Here is an 11993-nt window from a genome sequence, read left to right on the forward strand (position 1 = left end):
TGCAACCTACACTTACTTTCAAAGCACAGGCTAGCAGTAGGGTGTTACCAGTATTTTTTTTTTTGAATGGGAACAGGCTTAGTCAAAAAACATTGCCTCACTCGCATAGCAACCTAATTCTAAAACTCATCTCAGTTCCAAAACTATTGTATGAGAACAAGAACATCTTTTGTGTTTTAAGTATCTATCTATGAATAGCATGGAATACAGCACAGTTGTGATGATTTTACAATGAGATGAGGACAATCTATGATCCCTGATTTATGGTAATATATTATTGACTGCCTGATAGTATATTTTCTATGGATTTTTGTTAAATGCATACTACATGTAATTTCTGCTGAACATTTGATTTATGATTGCCCTAGCTAATTATGTCTTATAGTATCTTTGTAATGAAAAAAAATGCTGCATTGGCTTTGTCTCTTTGTCTTGAACAAGGACACATTTTAAAATGATCTTTTTCTTTCCGATTGCTATGCTTTCACAGGACATATATAATACTGGATACCTGCCGTACACAACAATTTCAATCACACAATATCAAGATGTGGATGACCAGAAGTAGCTTTATATAAGAAGAATAAAAGTGGCATTTGAAAATGGATGAAGTGCCTTTCTTTAATGAAGGAAACTGCTCAGGTTCCATGAACTGCTCTGAAAATAACTCTTCATTACTGGTCTTTGGTGAGGTATGCCAGGCTCATCCTGTCATGTTCTTCATCATGGCTATCGCATATGGTGTAGTTGCTCTCCTTGCAGTCATTGGAAACGTTGCCCTAATTCTCATTATTATGAAGCAGAAAGAGATGCACAATGTCACAAACACACTCATTGCCAACCTCTCGGTCTCTGACTTGCTTATGTCTGTCATGTGCCTCCCCTTTACGCTTGTGTATACCTTCATGGACCACTGGGTTTTTGGAGAAGTCATGTGCAAGTTGAACAACATGGTGCAGTGTGTTTCCGTCTCAGTTTCCATCCTTTCACTGGTCCTAATAGCGGTCGAACGGCACCAACTCATCATCAACCCTCGAGGCTGGAGACCAAACAATATGCATGCCTATGTTGGGATTGCCATCATCTGGATCATGGCTATCTGTATATCACTGCCTTTAATGCTTTTCACCAATGTGACAGATGACCCTCTGAAGTTGTTACCACACTTTCAGGAACAGTATAATGGAAAGGTTGTATGCATCAGCAGTTGGCCTTCAGAAACATTCAAGCTGACCTACACAACCTGTTTGCTAATGATACAGTATATAGGACCTCTTTGCTTCATATTCATGTGCTACCTAAAGGTAAGGTTGTTATGTTATGTTACATTTAATTCTAGAATTGTAATAATAATAAAAAAGCTTTCTATTCCTGTAACTTGTCATTATATATACAGTGTCCTTTGAAAGATTTATACAGTTTTGAGGTTGTTCTCTGATTTGTATAGGGGCGCTTGTATGTTAGATTGATTATAAATAGCTCAGCGTCCTCTTCACCTTCATCAATTCAGAAACTGTCATGCATCAACCCTATGAAAAATGTGTTTAGGACAGTGCCATAACCGTATAAACCTACAATCCAGTCAGATCTGTAAAGCAGCATTAAACATAGCTGCCTCAGTTGTTTCAGGATAACGTTTTCTGGCAGTCCTCTCTGACCCATGTCAATGCTGTAAAATATTTAAGAAAATATTTCAACACACAGCAATCAAATAGCTTAATTACAATTATTTTGTAAAATATAGCTGAAGACAGTAACAATAATTAATCAGTTTGTTCTAAACACATTGTTCTGTGGTACCATACTACTGTGAAATACATTTTAACATACTCCCGATGGATGTTACTTTGTTAAAACAAAGGAATTGAGTTGTTCGCAAGATGTAACCCAGAATTATTAATTATATACATAGGGCTTGAATCTTTCAGTTTTTATTTTTTGTTGAGTTCGGGGGTGGTTATTTTATTTTATTAGTGTTTTTTATTTTTATTAGAAAATTGTATATCGATATGGTGCACATATTTTGATATTGATGTTGATAATAAACACAGAAAAATATAATCACAGAATTGCAATATCAAACATATATACATATATAGACGTTAACATATATTTACATATGAAAAGCAATAACTTACTTTAATTTAGTGGTGCTTTGCTTCACAATATCCATGGAGAAAAAAAAGGTCTTGTTATAGTGTTTTACTATTCCATCATCAGCCACCTCAAAACCAAAATATTTCTATACTTCACTGCGCAGACTTTCTAGCCAATCCGGAAGTAATTGTTATTGATATCGAACGATAATAATATCAAAATATTGATATTGGTGCCCATCCCTAGTTTTTATTATCTGGCAAAATCAGTTATTTCCGGTTTTTAAAAATAAAAACATTCAAACGCATCCATTTTCAATTTCTATAATAAATTGCATGTACGTTTTACTAATACATATACAAATGTTAAATTACAGTGTTGAAGTGAGGATGTCCACATTTCGGATTTGGATGCATTTTTAATCTGAGAATTGGGAGTACAGTATTTCATTTTACGCCCTTACTCCGCCCGTGTATTTGCACACTGCATACCAGCCAGCTTTTGAAAATACAAAATCAGGAGGCTTTTTTGGAAGAGGCGGCACTAAAAGTTCAACATTTCCGGGTATTTAGGAATGCTTTGTTGATTAAAGATGTCATTGCAGGGGCTGCTGCAGCTGTCTGTGAGGTTTTAAGTGAAGAACAAAATTCTGGAAATATCTGACAAAGAAGATTCTATGATGGAAGCTGTGGCTATAATTTCCATTGCATTTCTGCATATTGGCATATTGGCTTGCAGCTGCAGAATCTAAACAGAAAATTACCATCAACACCTGTTCAATTAAACATGTTGTATTACTGTTTAATTGTACAATATTTTACCAGTGCTAATATGAATTGAATAAGGCCAGACAGTTGAGACTGGGCGCTATATCGAGATAGTTACTTTTTTACAGTTTACACTGTCCATTCATAATTTATGTAGCACAGTTTGATGCTAGCTGTGGGTGCCACTATCTTTTTTGTTGAGTAACTCACCATCTCTTAAGTCAGGGAGTTTGTTGAGTCAGTATTGAGCCAGCGTAACACATCACTAGGCCTCATTGTTGAAATTAGGAATGATGTGTTGCTACTCATCGCTGAGTTTTATTCATTTTGAATATTTTACACAAATTATTAATTTTGTAAATATAAATGTTAACCTAACTTTTAAATAATTACTGGTCCTGAATGTTTTGATCCCAAACAATAACCAAATTAATCTTACAACAGTATAGAGTTTTTTTTCAGCTACAAGTTTGTTTTTTTTCAGCCCACCCCAGTCCCTAACATGTCATTAATGCAATCAGAATGTAATGCATCAAGCCCTGGTAATTTCTATTGTACAGTATTTTCTGTTCTTAGTTCACATGTTCCTTTCCATTTTGTCCCTCCTTTGTATTCTAATTTCTGCATTTATATAAAATACATTAATTAAAAAAAAAAAAAAAATCGAACAAGTGTATTCTATTACGTAAGTCCACAAAAATTGCTGATTGGTCAGTAGCAATGTCTTTGCACACTGCCCGCCTTCTGAAAGACGTAGTGATTGATTGACATTATTAAAAATATGTTGCCGAAACCCAGGTTTATCGGTTAAAAAAAAAAAAAAAGTATCTTCTAAAAAGGTCTTCGGTGTGTTTCTTCAGTTAATATCGGTTAAAAACAAACACTTCAAGACCTATATATATATATATATATATATATATATATATATATATATATATATATATATATATATATATACACACACACGTCAGGAGGTGAGTAGCGTGGGCAATAACGTGACTGTCTAGACACGAATATCAGGTGCAAAAACATCCGTATTTTATTGCACAATAAACAAATAATAAGTCAATGTTACAAATAACTGAGCTACAGCTAAATATGTAAAGCATATTATACATACACACACGCATATATATATAGTTTAATTATCATTATATATCATAATTAAACCATAGTTTATGTTTTTGTATTTATTGTAAAGGTTATGTATTTAATCACACGCAGATCAATGTAATGTGAAGCATCCAGAGATAACAAAAGCAATACGATTAAATACCAATACAAAATGGAAAAAACATGTTTTATTTTTAACTCTGTTTTGTTTTTTAATTGCAAAACTGAATTGTCATATTACTTGTTTACCACTACAGTGGGGGGCGAAATGTGGCAAGGGGACGACATTTGCCATGACTGCCATATTCACTTGGATTTTCAAGTTCAGGGTGAAGGATCCTCAGACCTAAAATCCCATGAGTCCTGAAACCCACATCAGCTCAGTACTGTATTGGATTGTTTACATGACATGGATAGGTTCGTTGTCCCTACCCCAGCATTATTCAAGTAGAATGTACAGATCAGTGCTAAACAGTACATTTCTAATAATATAGTGCAAATCCTTTAAGCAACTAATGTATGTCAAAGAAGATATAAAAGGATGGTTGGTGTTTCTTATGCGTTTCACTTAAAACCGGAGATTAGGGCATCCGGCTTGTTAATTCCTGCCACCCAGGCGCAGATGTCAGTTCCCGGACTGTACGGGTCAAACCCAGACAGATGGTAACCCTAAAAGGTACACGAAATGCAGATGGAGTCCAGCTGGTACACGTGGCTGACAGCCCTAACTAAAATTGGTTGGTACAGACAGTTCAAAAAGTAAATAGACACTAAATAAGTAAATAAGTCACAGCATGCTTGGTTACCATACAAACTACTTAATAGAATTTTTAGAAAAGATGTGTACTTATTTATTACGTGTTTATTACTTGTTTAATGCAGATTTTATAACAGACGTAATACTACTGTTACTGAAGAACAAGAACAAGCAGAATTGAATTATTACTGATATTTACCACCAAATATCACATTACATAATGGGCCCAGTGTTGTCTGTTATTGCTTGAGCATAAAGTGATTTTCCTAAATTACACTGTAGTCAATAATACATAACTTTACATGCCATTCCCATCAATGGATGGTTTTGGAGTGAACTCAGGCATTTACAATGAGGTGTCCTCTTTCTGCAAAAACAAACTGTATTAAAATTAGAAAATTAAAATACTACAAAAAAAAAGCGTATACGTACTACAACGTCTATTCTAGTAAACAATTTATATAAATACATATGAAAAAGGCACTCCCTGTCTGTCTTGCAGTAGCGGCAACTGGAGCATCTCCCAGTATTCCCTAAAAGTCTCATGTTCCCTAAAAGCTTGTGTCCCCTGGAAAGTCAATACGACATCCATTGTGTATGGCAATATTGTGAAAAAAACAACATGCCATGAAAAAATCAGCAACCTGAGGACTGTATTGTAGTGTACTATCTGACTGATCCAAACATCTGAAATGCATTTTTAACATTCGAAATGTTCACTCAATGACAGATCGAGCAGAGCTGATGGATTGATTATACCTGTGTTCAGCAGTACGTGGCAAAACGGTGTCATAAGCCACGAATACATTGCCCTACATGCTTCACTGAAGCTGCAGTAACTTCCTGTACTGCGTGGCTTCCAGCCGACTGGCTAATACCTGCAGTAGCACCTACAGTCCTCTCAAAGGAACTAAGGCCAAAAAAAGTGCAGCCGTGACCTTTAATGCAACAGGCAATGCTTTATAATTTCCCGTATCTCCAGATCTGCCTGCAATAACTGGCAGATGTCAGCTATAATTTGTTTGTTAGTCAGAGGTGATGTCTTCATTTGCTGTCTGATAGGCGTAGAAGAGACACCGGTTTGGAAAACTATTTAGATATCTCCTTCTTCCCTCCCTTCTATGCTGGAATGGTAATGCATATTCCATTCTCTCTAAAAACCAACAAACATATATACTTATATATATATACTTACGTTTTGTCTTTACGTTCCTCTTCTCGTTTCTCCTTGTTTCACTTCCTTCTACCCCCTGGTGCTGATGATTGCGCTCTGAATAAGCCTGCCTGAGATGTCTCTTTCAAATGCAAGCGCAGCACCCAGCGCCAGATTTGTGCCGCATCCAAATCACTTCACAACGAAATGTTAATGACACCACGTCTCAAAAGTTATGCTGACCACTGGCACTAGCACCAGACCACTGGCACTAGCACCGGTGCAAAGCATGGCTCCAAAATCACATTCAATCGCAAAAAAAGTTTGCGCTGACTTGGAACTCTACAAATCGTGCTCAAGACCTTTGCGCCAGTGCCACTACTTTGCAATGTCATGAAAATAGGGCCCTATATGTTTTAAACGATATTCTGCCAAAAGTCCAAAACTGTACTTGTGTAATGTTCAAATAGCAGAATGGTTAAATGATCAATATAGTGTTAATAATGTTAACAAGTTTTCTTAAGGGTTTCATAATGAATAAATGCATTTTTTTTTTTCTTTCAGATTTATATTCGCCTTAAAAGAAGAAACGTCATGATGGACAAGATGAGAGAGAATAAGTGCAGGTCCACTGAGACCAAAAGAATCAACGTCATGTTGATTTCCATAGTGGTGGCATTTGCAGTGTGTTGGCTTCCTCTCAACATCTTTAATGCTGTGGCAGACTGGAATCATGAAATCATAATGAACTGCAGCCATAACCCAGTCTTTCTGCTTTGTCTTTTGACAGCAATGATCTCCACCTGTGTAAATCCCATCTTTTATGGTTTCCTCAATAGGAACTTTCAGCGGGATTTGCATGCAGTTTTCCGCTTCTGCAAGTTCTCCTCTAGAGAAGAGGATTATGAGACAATTGCCATGTCAACCGTGCACACAGATGTATCCAAGACCTCTCTGAGACTGAGCAGTCCAGAAGTGTAAACAATAGCACAAAGACGATTTTGTGACAACAAATACCAACTGTCTCCTACATGTAAGCAAGGAATAAAAACTGAGCTGAAAGGGTTTTTTTTTTTTTTTAAAGAGGTGACCTTTACTTGGATTTGGTCTTCCCTTTGCTCCTTTGAAAATCAGAGCAAAGCTTATCTAGAAGCCTACCTAATCATTACACAAAATCTGAGGAACGCATAGACTATGGTTTATACAGATGTTGAGTTAAAAATGTAGGAATCTGTGAACAAATGTTATGGTACTGTAGGAAAAAGAAAACAATAGGAGGATTAGGTGGACGGTGGCTTAATGCTTGCCTTTCACCTCTGTAAAGTAGCTTAGTTCACAAGTGACATTAGTATAAGGGAGCCTACGGGTGCTAAATTATCAAACCCCACCCTAATCAAACCCCCTCCTCTGCTCTTTAATTTGTTTTTAGTGTTTTGTGGATGAGTGTGGGTGGGTCATGTCAGAAGTCCAGACCTAATGAGAAACTGTCATAATCAATGGTTGCTAAGGAATAAAAATAAATAATAAATAAATACATTTAAACATGTCTACTGGTGCCAGAATTTAATGTTGCCATCGCGCAAAATTTGCACACGTGAGAAGAAAAGCTTTTGTTGGATTATTTTTTCATGTGTGCACATTTAACTTTACTAAATTTGAATCAGGCACGTACTGTAAAATATGCGTTTAAAAAGTGAACGAGGAATGCGGGTACCCATTTTGGTAACAATTACATTTATGTAAACAACAGCAGTTTCTTCAAATGTGTTCCTGAAAGAATTTAGTTATCTAATAATAGTTACTTTAAGAAATCTACTTAGGTCAGATATGCAAATAAAAGGCAGAAGTGGTCAACAGACAGCTATTCAGTTTACATTGTTGTTCTTATTACTACAAAAGTTAGCATCCCAAGCATAGCTTAAATGTGAACAGTACTGCATATTATGTTTTAATAATCTATATGAACTCAGCAGATGCCCTTATGCAGGGTGACTTACAATTGTTAGAAGATATCACATTATTTTTACATACAATTACCCATTTATACAATTGGGTTTTTACTGGAGCAATCTAGGTAAAGTACCTTGCTCAAGGTTACAGCAGCAATGTCCCCCACCTGGGATTGAACCCATGACCCTCTGGTCAAGTGTCCAGAGCCCTAACCACAACTCCACACTGCTGCCCCTGATATATTGGAACTTTACTGCAGCTTATAAAATACGGGCCGCTATTTACAAAACTAAAACTATATCCCCTTTTACTGTAGGTTGTAAAGACAGAAAAAAGCATTACCTTATTTTCTTAGATTAAACATGTGGAGGGACTATACCAAACCTGTTAGGCCGAAATGTAAGACCCTGGTAAATTTATAATAATAAATTACAGCTGCACCCTTGGTCCTATTGGAAATACAGTTCCAGTTTTGAGGATTGGTTCTCACAATTACAATCGTGTTCCTTATTGTGTCAGGCCAAATCAAATTTAATGTGCCGCCATATCCACTATAAAATGTAGCTGTGGACACCATACACTTTTATTTTATTTAGGCCCCAGTTACTTAACCTGTTCAATGAAAAGGTTGAAAACTGAGACAGGGATAGAATAATCAAACACAGTAAGCATGTTATCCTGTTCATCGCAGAGCAAGCCAATCAATAATTATTACCACTTTATGAATCAATACCAGGCCGCTAAAAATTATATAAAAATGAAATATTGTATTATCTAAACACTAGCCACAGAGTACATTTTAGTGCTCGTTTAAAATAAGTATGATCTCTTGTAAATATTTGTAATTTTTTATATATTAAAATAGACACAATTCATTGCGTTTCCTTAAGAATCTGCCCCCTGTTTGACACTGATTCTTTTGCAGGCACAACATTGCTGCCAAATCTCATTACCTTTAAATCAAGCTAGAAAATGTCAAGAGATTTATTACAATACTGCGTTGTAAAAATACAGTATTTATTTTCATTTTAACCATTTATTGTACATTCTATTTTATATTTAAAAAATGACTTTATAAGGCTGTGTCACTATATAATAGATGTGTGTGTAAAAACTATATGATATGACCATTATGAAGAGTAGGTAAGATATAAATCACTGGTTCTCAAATTGGGTTAAATTAGGGCTCCAAACTGGAATTTTCCCTTCAGATAATATAAATGCACCCAATAAAGTTACCCAACTATAAATAATAAACTCAGACAACTGCATAATGTAGGGTCTTTTGAGTAGTATAAAGTTGTTTCTTATTGATTTAGAATTGGTGTTATGAAAATTTGTGGAGACTGTAGCCCATTTTTTTAACAGCCCACATATTTAATGTACGGAAATGCTCATTTCCTATTCTACTGGGAGAAAAGCATTGAGATACTTACATTAAACATTTACTTTCATTGCAGTAAAGCTTATCTTACTTGTTAGCAATTGGCCCTTTTCCCAGTTTTGAACTTGGGGTCCCTTTTCAAAATTGTATTTAAAAAAAGGAGTAAATGACTTCTCTGCTGTAAATGACTTCTCATTTGATGTAACAGGTGGTTTATACACTTTTACTGTTACAGTGCTTCAAAGTTATTTAATCAGTCCATTTCCTGCCAGACATTCCTGGACTGATTAAATTAGCCGATTATTTTATTGACACTGATAAACTCAATTATTAATTAATGGAGATGTAACAGATTGGATATGTTACAGTAGGCTTGTAAACCATCAAATTGAATCTATACTGGGGACTGGTAAGGGTAAAGAGCACAGTCTGATCTGTATAGTTCTTAGTAATATTTTTTTTTCCATTATTGTGCTTAATGAGAAATGAGCCATATGCCACAGTGACTATCTCTATATGGTCTTATATACTGAAATAAAACAAATGGGTATAGACTGACAGTATTATGATACATTTCTATTTTGTTTATTTAAAGAGATATATTACCTCTAGGTAGAGCAACATAACATGAACTGTAAGGCAAGTAATAATGTAGTTTACTGTAATTGTGTTGATTAAACTGTCATAGCATGGAAGCAAAAATAGCAAATACGAATTTGTTTCATTTTTCAGTGCCACAACGTATGTAGGAGATAATGGTAAACGCTGTGAATATTACCATAGCTGTGTACATTTGTTAGAGGGAAATACATGTTTAAATGAAAAATAATATAACAAATGTGTGTATATTCGTATTGCTGTATTCCAGTTTATTTTATTTTGTTGTTGTTGTTGTTTTACAATACACTCACATACTGTGGTTTGCTTTTGATAGCCTGCCGCTGTCTGTGTTGACATCAGCATTCCCAGGGGTGCCTGACTGCAGGCTGGCTGAGATAACAGGCAGGCTTTATGCATCACACTGTTTAAAGTCACAACAGTTCCTATCCCGCTCTAGGCTAAACCTTTTAGCTGACACTAAAACATGTTAGCCAGCTATATCTCAGACCATTTCCACTGTATTCTTGTTGTATTTAGTGCTGTTAATAAGAGTGTCGATTCAATAATTCACACCAGTGATTAATACAGAAATAAAGGACAGTGGTATAAAGATTCCTTTATTGTTTAGATCAATAAAATAGACCTATTTATTTTGTTGAAAGCATAAATGTCCCAGTCCAAAGAAGTTTGTATGTTGTAACAATGTGCAATTGTATATCTTATTTATATATATATATATATATATATATATATATATATATATATATATATATATATATATATATATATATATATGTATATATATATATATATATTGTTAGTTTAGGTTTACAACTATGTGTATGTTCCTGCTTCTATAAAATCTACTGTAACATGGCTTATTTTAAAGCTCCATATTTTTTCATTATTTTAACAATATCTGAAATCTTCTAATGTGCTTGTATTGGTTCATCCAACTGACCTTTAATTTGTACTGTGTGAATACATTAAGCAGACTTGATGTCATATGTAAAAATAGGATGTTTGTTGGAAAAAAAAAAATCTTAAAGGTAGTGGTAGTTTATGTGTTACAATAGCAAAATGAGTGACTGAAAACATTTCCGAAGAGCCTCATATTTAGAAGAAAAATGTGATGAGTATATTTTAGTGTTGCTAAAAATTTAAATGTCCTGCGATATAAGGTACAAGTGTACGGAAATGTATTGTGCCTTTGTATCACACAATAAACAATTCAATAATACATGTTTAGATGTTTATTATACAGTATAGTCACTATAGTGCTTTCTCTCTCTCTTACTACAGAGCTGAAGAACCTCATCCTTTAGTGCTAGAATTATTTGACACAATATATCCATAATTAAGGAGCTGTCACCATGGAAAACAAATGCTAGGAATTACCACAGGTGGGTTTTGAACACGCACCAATTGACCTTAGATCAGGGTTTCCCAGTCCTGGTCCTGGGGACCCACTGTGTCTGCTGGTTTTCATTCCAACTGAGTTCCCAATTACTTAATTAAACCCTTAATTGAACTGATACTTTGCTTAATTAGACCTTTTGCTTGTTTTCAGCTCTTAAACCGTTGCAGATTTCCAGTTAGCTATAACATTTTATAAGTAACTTGAACTGCAACTGTTTAAGAGCTGAAAACAATTAAAAAGGTCTAATTTATCAGTTCTTAAGGGTCTAGTTAAGTAATTGAGAGCTCAGTTGGAATGAAAACCAGCAGACACAGTGGGTCCCCAGGACCAGGACTGGGAAACCCTGCTGTAGCGCACCATACCCACCCGTGACATCCAATTTTAACATTCTGCCATGAATACGTGTTACTGAACAATCTTGCCCAAATGACTTTTAAGTGTCATGTATATCAACAGCACATTACTGGCCAGATTCTCAAAGCTCTAAATCCTCATTAGAATATACTTCATTTTCAATAAAAGAAACATGAATGTTTCATAAGTGTTTTAGAATAGGTGTTTTCTTTCAGAATATAAAAAAAAGCCTTTAACAATATGGAGTAAAAGGCTTTGAGAATCTGGCCCTACAGTGTTTGTGTGTTTGGTAAGGTGCAGGTGTTTTTTGAGAGGATTTCATGTTCTAATTATGGATTATAAGACAGACACACAGCAGCTAACTCTACAAGGAACATCCAGACACTAGCTATGAGATA

General features: G+C 35.1%; 1 protein-coding gene across 1 annotated transcript; it reads left to right on the forward strand.

Moving 5' to 3' along the window:
- The first annotated feature begins 495 nt into the window (after positions 1-495).
- On the forward strand, positions 496-10502 carry LOC117420678 (neuropeptide Y receptor type 1-like). The gene is made up of 2 exons (XM_034034207.3): positions 496-1304; positions 6452-10502. Exons 1-2 carry the CDS (start codon positions 603-605, stop codon positions 6866-6868), a joined length of 1119 nt encoding a protein of 372 aa, XP_033890098.2. The 5' UTR covers positions 496-602; the 3' UTR covers positions 6869-10502.
- The last annotated feature ends 1491 nt before the right edge of the window (positions 10503-11993 follow it).

The sequence above is a fragment of the Acipenser ruthenus genome, chromosome 1, assembly GCF_902713425.1.
Source record: "Acipenser ruthenus chromosome 1, fAciRut3.2 maternal haplotype, whole genome shotgun sequence".
Lineage (NCBI taxonomy): Eukaryota > Metazoa > Chordata > Actinopteri > Acipenseriformes > Acipenseridae > Acipenser > Acipenser ruthenus.

What these genes read in the sequence shown, in the direction of transcription:
- LOC117420678 (XM_034034207.3), top strand. Translation starts at nt 603, where the DNA reads ATGGATGAAGTGCCTTTCTTTAATGAAGGAAACTGCTCAGGTTCCATG. An exon ending in TATTCATGTGCTACCTAAAG is followed by an intron (nt 1,305 to 6,451) that starts GTAAGGTTGTTA and finishes TTTTTCTTTCAG; the next exon opens with ATTTATATTCGCCTTAAAAG.